This window comes from Gambusia affinis, linkage group LG05, assembly GCF_019740435.1.
Source record: "Gambusia affinis linkage group LG05, SWU_Gaff_1.0, whole genome shotgun sequence".
NCBI classification, from domain to species: Eukaryota; Metazoa; Chordata; class Actinopteri; order Cyprinodontiformes; family Poeciliidae; genus Gambusia; species Gambusia affinis.
Genome location: NC_057872.1, coordinates 10,306,524 through 10,319,207, shown reverse-complemented (window position 1 = coordinate 10,319,207; position 12,684 = coordinate 10,306,524). Strand labels below are relative to the sequence as shown.

The 12,684-nt window shown below is 37.6% G+C and overlaps 1 protein-coding gene across 7 annotated transcripts in view; it reads left to right on the top strand.

The window, feature by feature from the left end:
- The window catches only part of cobl (cordon-bleu WH2 repeat protein), a 50,471-nt gene that overhangs the window by 25,474 nt on the left and 12,313 nt on the right, over window positions 1-12,684 (top strand). For all 7 annotated transcript variants that reach the window (XR_006370729.1, XM_044117937.1, XM_044117938.1 and 4 more), the window contains one exon: window positions 9,586-10,159. Coding sequence is in view for 6 of the 7 variants with exons in the window: in XM_044117937.1 (XP_043973872.1) it covers window positions 9,586-10,159 (574 nt within the window). In the remaining variant the exon portion in view is untranslated. The remainder of the gene's footprint in view (window positions 1-9,585; window positions 10,160-12,684) is intronic.

Sequence of the window (12,684 nt, the reverse complement as noted above, 5' to 3'; positions counted from 1 at the left end):
TTGCAAGGCACTACAGGAATGGTAAATTGGTCTTAAATCTTTTTTATCACACTAACTGTTATTGCTAATTCAATAGTTTACCTATTTCATAAATGTACTCAAAATAACTATAGAATTTTACCATTTTGTTACAGTATGGGATCATATTTTGTGGCTTTTTGCATGTATTTACCAGGAGGGCCAAAAATTCTTGTTGGTGTTATGTGAAAGCAAATTAACATTGAAAATACATTTTTCAGTGTATTTGTTACTAAGTAATAAATGTTTAACATTCAAATCCCTTTTTGTCCCTTGTATTGCGACTCCAAAGACACTCGGTGTAATTGTTTTGCTGCTTTTAGGGATTGTAAATTTGACTTGATCAGACAGAGATTTGATATTTATCCTTGCACCTGTCAGACTGAGCGTCTGATAGGTGCAAGGATAGGATCCAAATTACAACAACACCTCACAGAGTTGGAGTTGGAAAGGTTAGCTGAAGACCCGATGACTGCTTTAATAATAGATGTCTCCATCTGGCTGTTGTGCACCGTTACTAAGTCTGTGAACTGTGTCATATGTATTTATACGAGTCCTCCTGTTGCAAGAGTGCTGTCACTGTAGTGCTGGTGGCATCTCATGTTTCTTGTTTCAGGATTTCTGGTGTTAAAGACTAACAAGGACAAGCTGTTGATAGCTTAGCTGGTCTTATCAACAATACGCCACCTGTACGCTGTGTTTTTGAAGTGTATACAAATCGTTGCATCAGAATAGTATATGGACATTAAATGCTGAGATGATGTGAGGTTGTAAACTCTAAATCAGCAGGAATATATCTTGAGACAGAACTGAAATATGAGATGCTCAGAGATTACAGCTGTGCCTGACCTGTAAATGTTTTCATCCGTTCTGTTAAAAAGGATTTAAACTCATGACAGTAAAGATTGCCAGAGCAGCCAGGTCTGATCAAGAACGCTCCTGAAGGGCATTGGCATTAAAGAGCCCTGCATGACTTAATACTGTCAAACAACTGAACGTGTCAAATCTAATCATTTCGCAGTGAACAGTTGTGCTTTTTCATTTGCTTGAAATGTAGCCATGTATTTGCTGCAGGCGGTTGAAGAAATTGGATATTCTGTGGAGGAGAACTTGAACTTATAAAACTAGCAAGATTTTGAGTGCACTCAGTAAGTGTGTCAAACTTTTGCAATTGTGGAGGCTTTTTTTTGTATATTTTTCTTTTTCTTTTCATTTTAATCATCCTTCATTGCATCCAAGAACCTCTATCTTTGCCTTATACCAGCAAAAATACAGTTATAAACATATCAATGGGTGTTCTGGGAGAGACGGGCATATTAGGAACATAATAGCAGGTCATCTGAGGACAGCTATTTATTATGACTGTCCTCATTACGAAGGTCCCTCTGATCAAAGGAAGCTTATGTGGTCAACTAATTTGATGTGCAAGATGTAGTAATGGATACTGACATCACAAAACAGGCAATGGGAATAATGAGATTGCTATAACAAAGCTTTATGAAGCCAATACAATGGAGATAATGAAGGCAGGTCAAAGTAGAAAAAAATAAAATAAAATAAATCAGCCTTAATGACAGAATTATAAGGGTTAGAATCTCTTTATTCCTGATTTTATTGGCGATTTTAAGGCAAATGGGTATTTACAAACTATTACAAATGATCAGTCTTGAACAAATGGAGGTTTTGTTACACAGAGCACTCTCCACAGACTGTATTTTATGCACTTTCTGTTTCTTTTTTTTAGTAGCTGACATATTAAGGCACACATGAGATTATTTGTACTTAATGCATCAAGCTACAATAGATAAAATTATCCGAACTACTACTTTAACTTGAACAACAATCCTTTGCTGTACAGCATGCAATGTGGATGGCTGCCTGTTGGACCGCTCTCACCTTACATGAGAAGGACACAGCAGGGTAAAAGTTCAAAACAGGCTAAGTAGCGTTACAGAGCTGGAGTAAAGGAGTATTGAAGCCAGCACGGGGGTCTTGCAACCTCATTATGCTTTGCTTTGTCAGTAAATTGTATTTCAAATTCAATTTCGATTTTTGCTTTCCTATCTCAGTTGTTGTGCTCTCACACTTTCCCTTTCAGCATTGAAGTCATGCAGCTACTGTTACAGAACCTTCTGGCTGTATTCTGAGAAGTTGATTCTCTTATGAAACCTATACAGACATATGAAAAAAGAGCCAGAAATGATGGCGGGACGTTGAGAAAGTCAAATTGAATACAGATCAAGTTGCAGTTGAGGCAAGCTACTCATATTATAGGATCCAATTTCTAAAATATCTCGGTATTCACTTTTGAGTTAAAACATTTTTAATAGACATAGTGTTGATGATTAGCATTTTTTCATTTAAAACACATGTAAGTTTAAAGTTGTTTCTGTAAATCCTTCATTTCTCAGCCTCGAAGCAAATTCATCTAAAAACTTTAAAGGATAAGCTAGACTTTCTTGTTTGATCATTTATGTGTTTTGAAGAACTGAGGAAGAGTTGACATTTTTTTTCATTTATATTTCAGTTTTGTCAGAAAAAGAGATTTTCAGTTTTTGCTTCTTGAATTATTGCTTACAAATGTAGGTTTTCCATAACCCACATTGCATTTACATTGAATAAAAACAATTTTATTGTTTTTAGTCTTCTTCTTTAATGTGCATCATTCATAAGATTAATTTCACACTTTCAATCAAATGTCCAGGGTCCACTCACCTACCTGCCAGACCAATCAGAGGACTGTGATGTCAAACAACATGCTTCTGTGTTGATGTCTGTTCTAGTTTACAGACCCTGACTTGCCATAATACCGAATTATATAATATGTCGTTACATGAACCTTAGAGGTTGTTCAGTTAATTGGCAGTCCTGGTTGTGGCATGTCAGCTGTGGGAAATTGTTTTTCAGTTGCTTCCCAGTTTGCTCAGTAGAATTTATGGATGGTGTGGTTGTAACAGGACCATTTATTCTCTGTACTTTTAATATAATGTCTTTATATGTATTTGTAATCATGTTATAACTTTTATAATCAACTTTTGAACTTTTGTTTCTAAGTTAAAGAAGTTAAAGTTATTATCTATTAAGTCATTTAATGAAGGACTTAAAGTTTGCAAAGTGAGATTGCCTCACTTTGCAAACTATTGATTGAAGGGGGAAAATAATCAACCCAAACTTTGATTTGCAGCCCTGTTTCAGTCAGATAATGAACAGACATCTGCTGTCGGATCCCTTTAAAGTACTGTGTAGTAAATTCCTTGCAACATGCTTTTTGTTTCTGCTTAAATTGAAACAATAGGATATAAATTGAATGTGAATCTGTACACTATGACTCAAGGAAAGTCCTGGGTTTTCAGGATGCGTGACATCAATTTTCAACATTGGTTTTGAAGCATGTAGATAGGATGTTTACCCACCTGCCTCGTGGCTACAGTATCTCTCCAAATATGTTTCAGAAACAAAACATTTTTTTTCCTGAATCAGTTGGAAGCACTAGAAAACAAGTTCACTGGTGCCAAAACCAACAGGCAGCACTTCCTCTGCACGTTCTTATCCATATCCGTCCTTATTTTATAGCCCTTGTTTTGGTTGGAAAGTGCTACAGCTGAAAACAGCAGGTGCTCTGGGTCCTGTAGACCCATCTGTATTTTACATTCTCCAGTAGGTTTCTTTAGGATACAGTTTGTCTCTGTGTATCGATGTACAGTACAATGACCTGCAAAAATACTTAAATCCTTAAATTTTTTTTTGACATTTTGTAATAGAAAAATTCCAAACTTTCCTGCCAGCATAAAATAGAGGATGACTGTGAACTGGAATAAAAGATGCAAGATTTCCAAACATCTTGAGTAAACATCATCTCATAGAGCAATGTTAAGACTATCTTCTGAAAATTGAAAGCAAACCTGTGAAGACATGGCTTTCCATGCTAGCAAGCTGGCAAAGAGAGCATCTACCAGAGCTAATGCTAAATATGGAGTGGCTGTTGAGATCCACAGGTCAGGTAGATGACTTTCTGGACCTGACAACTTTATTTGTTTGAAACTTAAAGAAAATTGGCCTTATAAAAGAGCGACAAGAAAAGAAAAGCTGTTGTCAGCTGTTGAAGTTTAAACGCTGACATTCAAAGTTTGTCACTAATGTTATTGGGAAGGGGACATGGATGCAAGATACGGTGGTCTGGCCAGATTAGACCAAAGCTGAACTGTAGACATACACTATAGCCAGGGCTACAGTGAAATGGTTTAGATGGAAGAATGTTCATTTGTTAGAACGGCCTAGTCAATGTTCATGTGCAAATCTAGTGGAGACATAGTGCAACAGAATTTACAGCTAGTATTGAAGTGAAAAGTCATAGAAAACAGAAACCCAAGGAATCTGAACAAAAGTGCAAAGTTGTCAGATTTCTTATTTATTTATTTATTTATTTATTTTTGTGTAAAATGTGAAAACCATGTGAAGTGTCAGAAAGAGTAGGAGCTCCTTAAAGAGACGGAGGTGAGATTTGAGAAGTCACATATTTTTAAGTTTGATATAAACAGCATTTTACATTGACTTGAGGTAACATAGTTACTTGAATATTCTATAAAATGGCACTATTCTTCAAGAGCAATGAGTCCAGCCATAAAATAAGTCTATTTTCAGTCATACAAAACTGACTGAGTTTGAATGTACCATCAAACTCAGTCAAAGGTTTGATGGTACATTTCCTTTTTGGTTTTATACATTAGTTATGTTCATATGCCATTATTTTAGTGTTGATGTGAGAAATATCTAATCTTTCAAGAAACCACCCCAACACTGTAACAGGTGAATGTGGAGAGTTTTTTTGGGAGCTTTGTGTGTTACCATCCGTTAAACCCGAACCCTCTTGTTGTGCTCGGTTATTGTGAAGCTGAATTCTGTAATGCGATGGAACAAGAAGTCTAGGGTTCATCACAAGAAAACAATATGCGCTTTCTTTTCTTGTGCATAGTCCTTGACGGTTGAGAGAGGACGAGGAAGGGGCCAGGATTAGGGGAACCTGGCCCCTCCTGTGTAGGACAAGTTCTCTTTGGACGTGAGGCTGTCCAAACATGTTATGTATGAAGTCATTCAGTCCAGATTGGACAAATGAATGAAACACGTGAATGTTTGTGTCGGGTTCAAAGCAACTGAGGCTTCATTTTTCATGTGAGCTTTGTTGGGGTTGTAACCATAATTTAAGGTTTGTCCAAATTTGATTTTGTTTTGTAAACAGAATGTTTTTGTGTTGGAGGAGTTGTTATTGACTATATCTGACTTTTCAATGAATGGCAAAGATTATACTTTCTGTGTTTTACAGATTTGGTTACTTTTAAAGTAAATTACTACTTAAATCGCCTCTCTGCTGTAATTTCATTCAGTCTGCAAATAAATGTAATTATCTTTCCTTGCTGATGAAAGGAAAGCGGTAAGAAAAACTTGAAATATCAGTGGGTTAGTAGAACAGGTTGGACAGCAATGAAACTGGGTCAGCCGTGTGTCTCCTGATCCATTTCTCCACCCTTCACCCCCACCCTCGTTCCTCACTGACACACATTGTTAAAACCTTTTTACATGAAACCTCTTTCATCTTACACTCACAACCCTACATCTTCATCATAACAGTGACACTGAAACGCACAGCAGCTGTCTCCTAGCCTGCTGCTTTGAGGGGTGTTTATGACATTGGAGTCCGTCGTGTTTGGCTGCTATTTTTACCTTTGACATGTACACGCATTTGCACAAACTTGTGCAATTATAAGTAAGCTCATGCATGTAGACAAGCCCATGCACACACAAATAAAATGTCTAGTAGATAGGCATACTAAGGTTTGCATTCCATATTAGTGTTGTAATGTTTCTCTGTTAAAAAGAGCCTTATCTGCAACTGATGAATGGTAGCGGGGCCAGGTTTAAGCATCTATTTGCGTGGCCCTGTATGGTCAGAATGCTCAATCATGGGGCCCGTATTCTCACAAGTTATAAAGTGGAACAAGTAAACGACATACCAGTCTGTTCTGGTTCGTATTGTCTCTCTTTCTGTGTATTTTTACTGACTGAACAGCTGTGATTGGTGTACTTGAATCCTGTTACATTCACAGTGACTTACAAAAATATTGGTACCACCTGAAAATTCTCTATTTTGATTATTTTTACCTCAAACTTCAATGTATGTTTTACGGGGAAACCTTTGTGATAGACCAACACAAAGAAGTGCACAAATTTGAAGTGGAAGAAAAAGTATACGTCTTTTTTTATATGTCTTTTTAAAAAAATAAAATAAAATCTGAATAGTGTAACATGGACACATATTTAGGCCTAAAAAAATCCAGAGCAAAAGGTTTCTGTCAAACCTCAATTAATGGAGTAGATTGTTTTAGTAAGGCAGTGTAAATCTTGTAAACGTACTCTGTAGTCTTTTTATTTGGACACTAAATAAATCATTGTTGGGCTTTTTTTTTAAGTCAAAAAATCTAATTCTAAAGCCAAAGGAATACAAATGGCTAGTATTTCCATGTCTTCACATAACTAGTGTTTATATTTTCTCTTATCTGTTCCTCACATTAATATAAAGATTGTAATCCTCTAGTTTGTCACTGATTAGGTTTCTCTTTGAAGCATCATAGTTCTGCATGTTTGTTTGTTTTTTTGTACTGAAACTAAACAGAGCATCTTTGTGGTGAAGTCTGTTTAAGATCAAAATTAAAAATCTGTAAATACTGATCTTAGCAACTAAACTTTTAGCACATAAAAATGACTTGGAACTCACAGCGAATTCTTTTAAGGCTAAAGATTGCCTTGTAAATGTGGTTTAATATAGCTTGAAGCCTTATCTCTGATTCCCTACACATAAGTGCATGCTGCATTCCCAGTCGTGGCACCATAACCTCAAGAGAGCAACACGCATTTAATGCTGCTTAACAATCCTATCTATGCTGTTCAGCTCAAGCCAAGAGTATCATTATGATTATAAATGACAGTGGGTATCCAACTGCTTGTCAGGTGAACCCCATGAAGTACTCCTTACATGACACTGGCTTCACTGCTGTCCCGTATTTTTATTCTGTAGAGAAAACAATCACCCAAACTCGTATACAAGCATAAATACACTCATGTACACACAGACAGACACGCACACAAACAACACATGGGCCTTCTCACGCAAACACATCCATCTTCCAAGGCAAGTCAATCATCCATTGCAGCTCAACATTGGCCCATGTCCATGTATATATGAATACTGGGGTGGGAGAAAAACAGGAGAGCCTTGAAGAAAAGGACAGCTATTTGGAGCGGGGGAGGCATTCGGGTTTCTATAGAATGCCATGCACCGGGTTCACTGAGTTCATGTGTGAACCCTGTGTGCCTGCAGAAAGACAAGGTGGCCTGATCTCTTTCATGCCCTGCTGAATGATGCAACCCTGTGTGCAACTCTGGGCATGTTGTCTGTTGAGTTTCAGAGAGAACAAAAATAGAAGGCAAGAGCTACTTGGATATTTAAAATCTATTCTGTTATAGCCCGTCTTATCATCATAATAATAATAATGATTCTTTTAGCGCTGACCTCATGAAGAAAGAGAATGGCTTTGTCTCCCTGTAGAGTAAATTAGTTCATTTGTAACTTATTTTGTTAGACTAAGAACTTTTGTCTTGCTCACTTTTTGTTTTTATCCACTTACTTCTTTTACATAGAAGAAACCCATTCTAAGCTTTTTTTTAATATATATATATATATATATATATATATATATATATATATATATATATATATATATATATATATATATATATATATATATATATATATATATATATATATATATATATATATAATTTTGTGGTTTAGCTTTTTTTTTTTTTCTTTCAGAATGCTAACTCATTAAAAAAAACTCTGTATAGCTTAAAAGAAAACTATTGGTTGGCTGTAATATCATTTTAAACTCAGGACTACTGGTGTATAGCATGCAATAAATCCAGACAATGTTGTCATTTGAATAAATGAAGACCTACATTTCAAATTTTTTAAATAACATTTGTTTTTAAGATAGAACTTATGAAATATTCCAGTTAAAAGCTCAGACTGGTGTCCTGTTACAATACCACAGCATCATTTTAAATTAATTGCTGGGAGACCTTAAATGTCTTGAATTGAAGAGGAATGTTGACACACTAATGGCTAAAAGACTCAGGCCTCTGCCAGCACTCCACTCAATTTGATTACTTGGCTGTAAAATTGTTTCAGTCCTGACAGGCTAAATTTGCTAAATGATTAAAGCTTAAACCAGACACAAACAGTGACTTGCAAAACTATTCATTTATCCTGAAATTTTTCTACATTTTTTCAGTTACAGTGACAGATCTTGATGTATTTTACTGGAATTGTATGTTGGATGTAGTAATTTTGTGTTTTACAAAATTCAGTGCAACCACTTACCTTCAGGGCGAACGTGTAAGCAGAGTCCCGTTGTGTGTAAAGTCTGTTAATTGTACCTAAAAATGTCCTTAAAAGGCCTTTGAGGTTTGGTAGAGAATAGTCGTAAACAAACATAAATCATAAGGACAGGTAGGAAGAGCATTAATCAGAGAAGCAGCCAAATAGAGCATTGTGGAGTTCCACAACTCAGATCAGGGAATCTATTGACAGGAAGACTCTTAGTTACTGTATGGACACCAAAGATGTGTCCATACAGCAAGGGCTACTTTCACCAAAAATAAATGTGTATTCTTATCCAGATGTCACAATATATATTGTGCTGTAGGGCAGCACAATAGATCCCAAATTGATATTTAAAGCAGTATGCAATATGCGTCTCCTTGGAGTACAGTAAATGGTAGCAGAGGTATAACTACCAAGCGTTTCGCCTCCTTACGCCTGTAATTTGGTGACACTACTTGTGTAGTGCATCATGTAAATGTTTTAGAAGGTGAAGAGAGATGGAGAGGTGCTAATAGTATAGGGTCTATGTTTACTCTGAACCAAAAGCAGAAAGACATTAACACTGTTAACTCACCCAGCATACATGGGTATGCTAATCAAGTAACACCTAATCAAGATGTTACTTGATTAGATAAAGCCAAGATTATACATTAAATGAAAAACGTCAGTCACCTAAATTTCCAATAGAGTCCACCAATGCATAATTTGATGTTAGAATAAATGGATAGAAGAGCATCATCAAGACGTTTTGGCCTACATGCAAAATGCTGTGTAGTTCATAAGCTAACATCGAGCATCAAACTAAATGCAAAATCCTCCTGGGGAAATGTGGTGGTGGGTGCATCATGCTATGGAGTTGCTTCTTTTCAGTGGAGGCGGTTGGTGGAGACTCTCCTCAAAAGTCTCGGAGTTGAAATCACAGCATAAGATGAAGTTATGATCGTCCTTTTTCCCCATTATTATGGTTCACGGTTCTGTCTGTCACATAAAACACCATGGAATAAATTGTTTATGGTCGTCTTGTACAAAATGTGAAAAATTGCCATATGAATACTGTCACAAGACTAAGTATGAAGAAGGATTTCACATAAAATGTCTTACACTATCTTCTATTTGCTATTTTCTGTTAGGAGGGCCCTAGTTCAGAAGGCCAAAGGAAGAGAAAGGCTCCACCTCCTCCACCCACACCTTCCCCTATCACTCTGGATTCTGATGATCCTTCAGCAACTGTTGTTTCCGTTTCCAATCCCCCCAGCATTGAAATTCCCACCCCAGTCCCCCGTACCAGAACACCACTATTGCACATGTTCTCTGAGGACTCTGTGGTCATGCAGACAGCAGACGTTTCTCTTGGTGGAAAGGCACCAAAACCTCCGCCCGTGCGCGATGCCACTCCACCCCGAAGTTCTCCGTCCCCCAGCAGCAGCACCACCACAGACAGCCTGGTTGTGCAGGACTCCAGCTCCGAGCTCAGCCGCAGCCTTGACGACTCGGATGTCGACCTCGACCAGGCCGGTTCCCGCTGCAGCACCAGTAGCGCGGCCAGTGGGCCTGTGCAGGTCCAGCTCACGATAAAAAAGTCCAACATGACGGCCACCCAACAAAATAAAGAGAAAAGTTCTGACAGCAATTCCAGGTCAGACTCTGAATTGGCCCTGAATCTCACACTGGATGAAGCGGAGAACAACAGACACAGCGGAATGGGTAAATATCTTTTATGACTCTAAATTGCTTTCAGGAAAACAATAGAAATTCTAATCAAAGTGTTATTCGTGTACTCCAGTAAAACTGTAAATTCGACATATATTTGAAGAACAAAGATAACAAATTTCAGGTAGCGCTCACTTAACTGTGGACAGTCGTGGCAAAGACACTGTGAGGCAGCCACAAGTTACCAGTTCAAGTTTTCTACCTGTCTGCCCTGCAGAACTGAGCTGTCACATTGCAGAAACATCTGACTCTTTTCCTGTCAGAGAGGTGATGTATATACCCAGCGATAAGAGAAAGGAGGCTTGTATGCCTGCATGTGTTTGATAGCTACTAGTGGAACTTTTTTCTGTCTTTTTTTTTTTAATCGCAGTTCTTGACACAATGGAGTCCTTGTCTCGAATTTAGGCTTATCAATCTCTCAAGCTTTGTCTGTCTCTGCCTTATTTATTTTTTATCTGTCTTTCTTTCATATACGTGAAATCACAGAGACGTGGCAGATTTGCATGTAGATAAATCTGTCATAGATTTACATTTCCTGACCTTTAGATAACCTTTTATTGACTTCTACGTAACCCAGAATACGCTCAGTGGCAGAGTGAGACTGCAGAGGAGGGTTGGCGTGTCTGACAGGGGCAAAGATGAGAGATACACGGACCTCAAAAAGGATGAGAAGAGGTGAGAGTGCCAGAAGCGTAGAGAGGAGAGCGTGGGAAGGTTTTGACAGAAATGGTGGGGTAACGAGGCAGAAAAACCCGAGGCTGGCAGAGTTTTAAGGAAGAAGAGGGCTGCTGGAAAGGCAGATAAAAGCAGATGTAAGGTTGAAGTATGAGATGACTAGTTTATAAGGCAGAAATGAATGAGAGGTAGTCATCAAGATAATTACTGAATCCATATAATACATTGCCAAAGTTGTCTTTTCCAATTACATTTATTGAAAATAAAAAAAGAAATTAAATATTTTTTCTTTCGTCTAATTGACATCTATAAAGCTGTATTTCTTACAATGATGATCAAATAGCACTTAAGAGAAGCAGCACCAGTTACAGATCTTCATGGCCAACAGCAGGACGACTTGCCTAATACTCCTACTACACAAATGTACAGCAGATTTGGAAATCATTTTTCTGTCTTTAATGTCCATCCACCATTCTGCATTCAGTCTTGGTGCTAACTTGATAACCAGCACGCTGGCCAGTTAACTTGGATAGTCTCTACATTTTGTTTGGGATTTTACTCGGATACAACCACTGTTTTAGGAGACGGGCACATAGCCTTGGAATTTGTTCTTTTACCTGCCATGCAGCTGAATTTAGGGATGTTCTTAAAGAAATTATCAAAAAATAACACCTGTCTCATACTTGCATTTTTATGTGCTGAAGTTGTACTTTCAACTGCAAACAATCCATCCCATTATCCGAGGGTCTGAACATAAATTGAATGTTGTTGCTTTCTACAAGTTTGTCCTGAATCGGGCTAATCTATTAGTTCTGCAGACTGGTCTCCTTCTCTCAGCACACCATGTTCCATATGTCCTCTCTAGTATATGTCATAAAACAATCAAGTCTAGTGAAATTGTCTGCCATCTTTAAATTTGGCCCTGTTACTCGGTCTGCTGTTGTTTGCTGGCAACACACGTACTGTTTGCACATTTTAGCAAGTGTATTTTTCTTTCACTAAATTAGCTGCTGCATGTTTTTTTGTTTTTTTTACTTCCTTGGTGTCACTTTTCTTAAACCTGTTTATCATCTCTTAACCGTTGGTACCCAAGATAGATTTACCCTGTTATGAAATCTCACAGGAGTAATACTTGCATTTCTACTGGGGCTGTATTTTCGTTCCACTCCTTTGACAAAGCACAATCATGACTTGTGTGTCTCCTTGGCACTGGACTCTCAAACAGTGACTGCAGAGTTCACAAGATGCCGTAGGAGCAGCCAAACAGGTGTGAGGCTCACTTAAACGAACCATTGCAAAGCAAATTTAATGTCTGAAAGTTGGCTGCGTTTTGCGAAGTGAACTGACACACCTGATTCGTATCTCTTTCTTGTGCAACGGCAACGTGGTGCCAATCTGATATCTCTGTCAGTAAGAGCAAATTAAATACATGCAGCACACATTCAGTGACAGTGCTAGAAAGCTGAAAACATAAATTAGTCTAATAAGAACAATTTTACCTACAGGCCAGAAAAGTCTCCAAATCATTTAATCTTCACAAGCTCTAGGGTAGAAATAATAATACATCATGTTAAAACTAGTCTCTCATTGAAGTGTCCCTTTGGTGTATGTATTATTATACATGTCTCAGTGATCGTCTTCATTAACTCTTTTGGTGATCACATTATTTTGCTGTCATATATCAACTCACACTAAGTTATAACAAAGCGCCCTGTCACAGCTCTGTTATGCTTCCAAAGATTAGGTTTTTACCGCTCAGTTAATCCTGCCTGCCAGCTTATTTTTCTTTTAATGAAATGCTTGTAGTTTCTTCCCTCAATTTACTAAAATAAACATACTCTTGT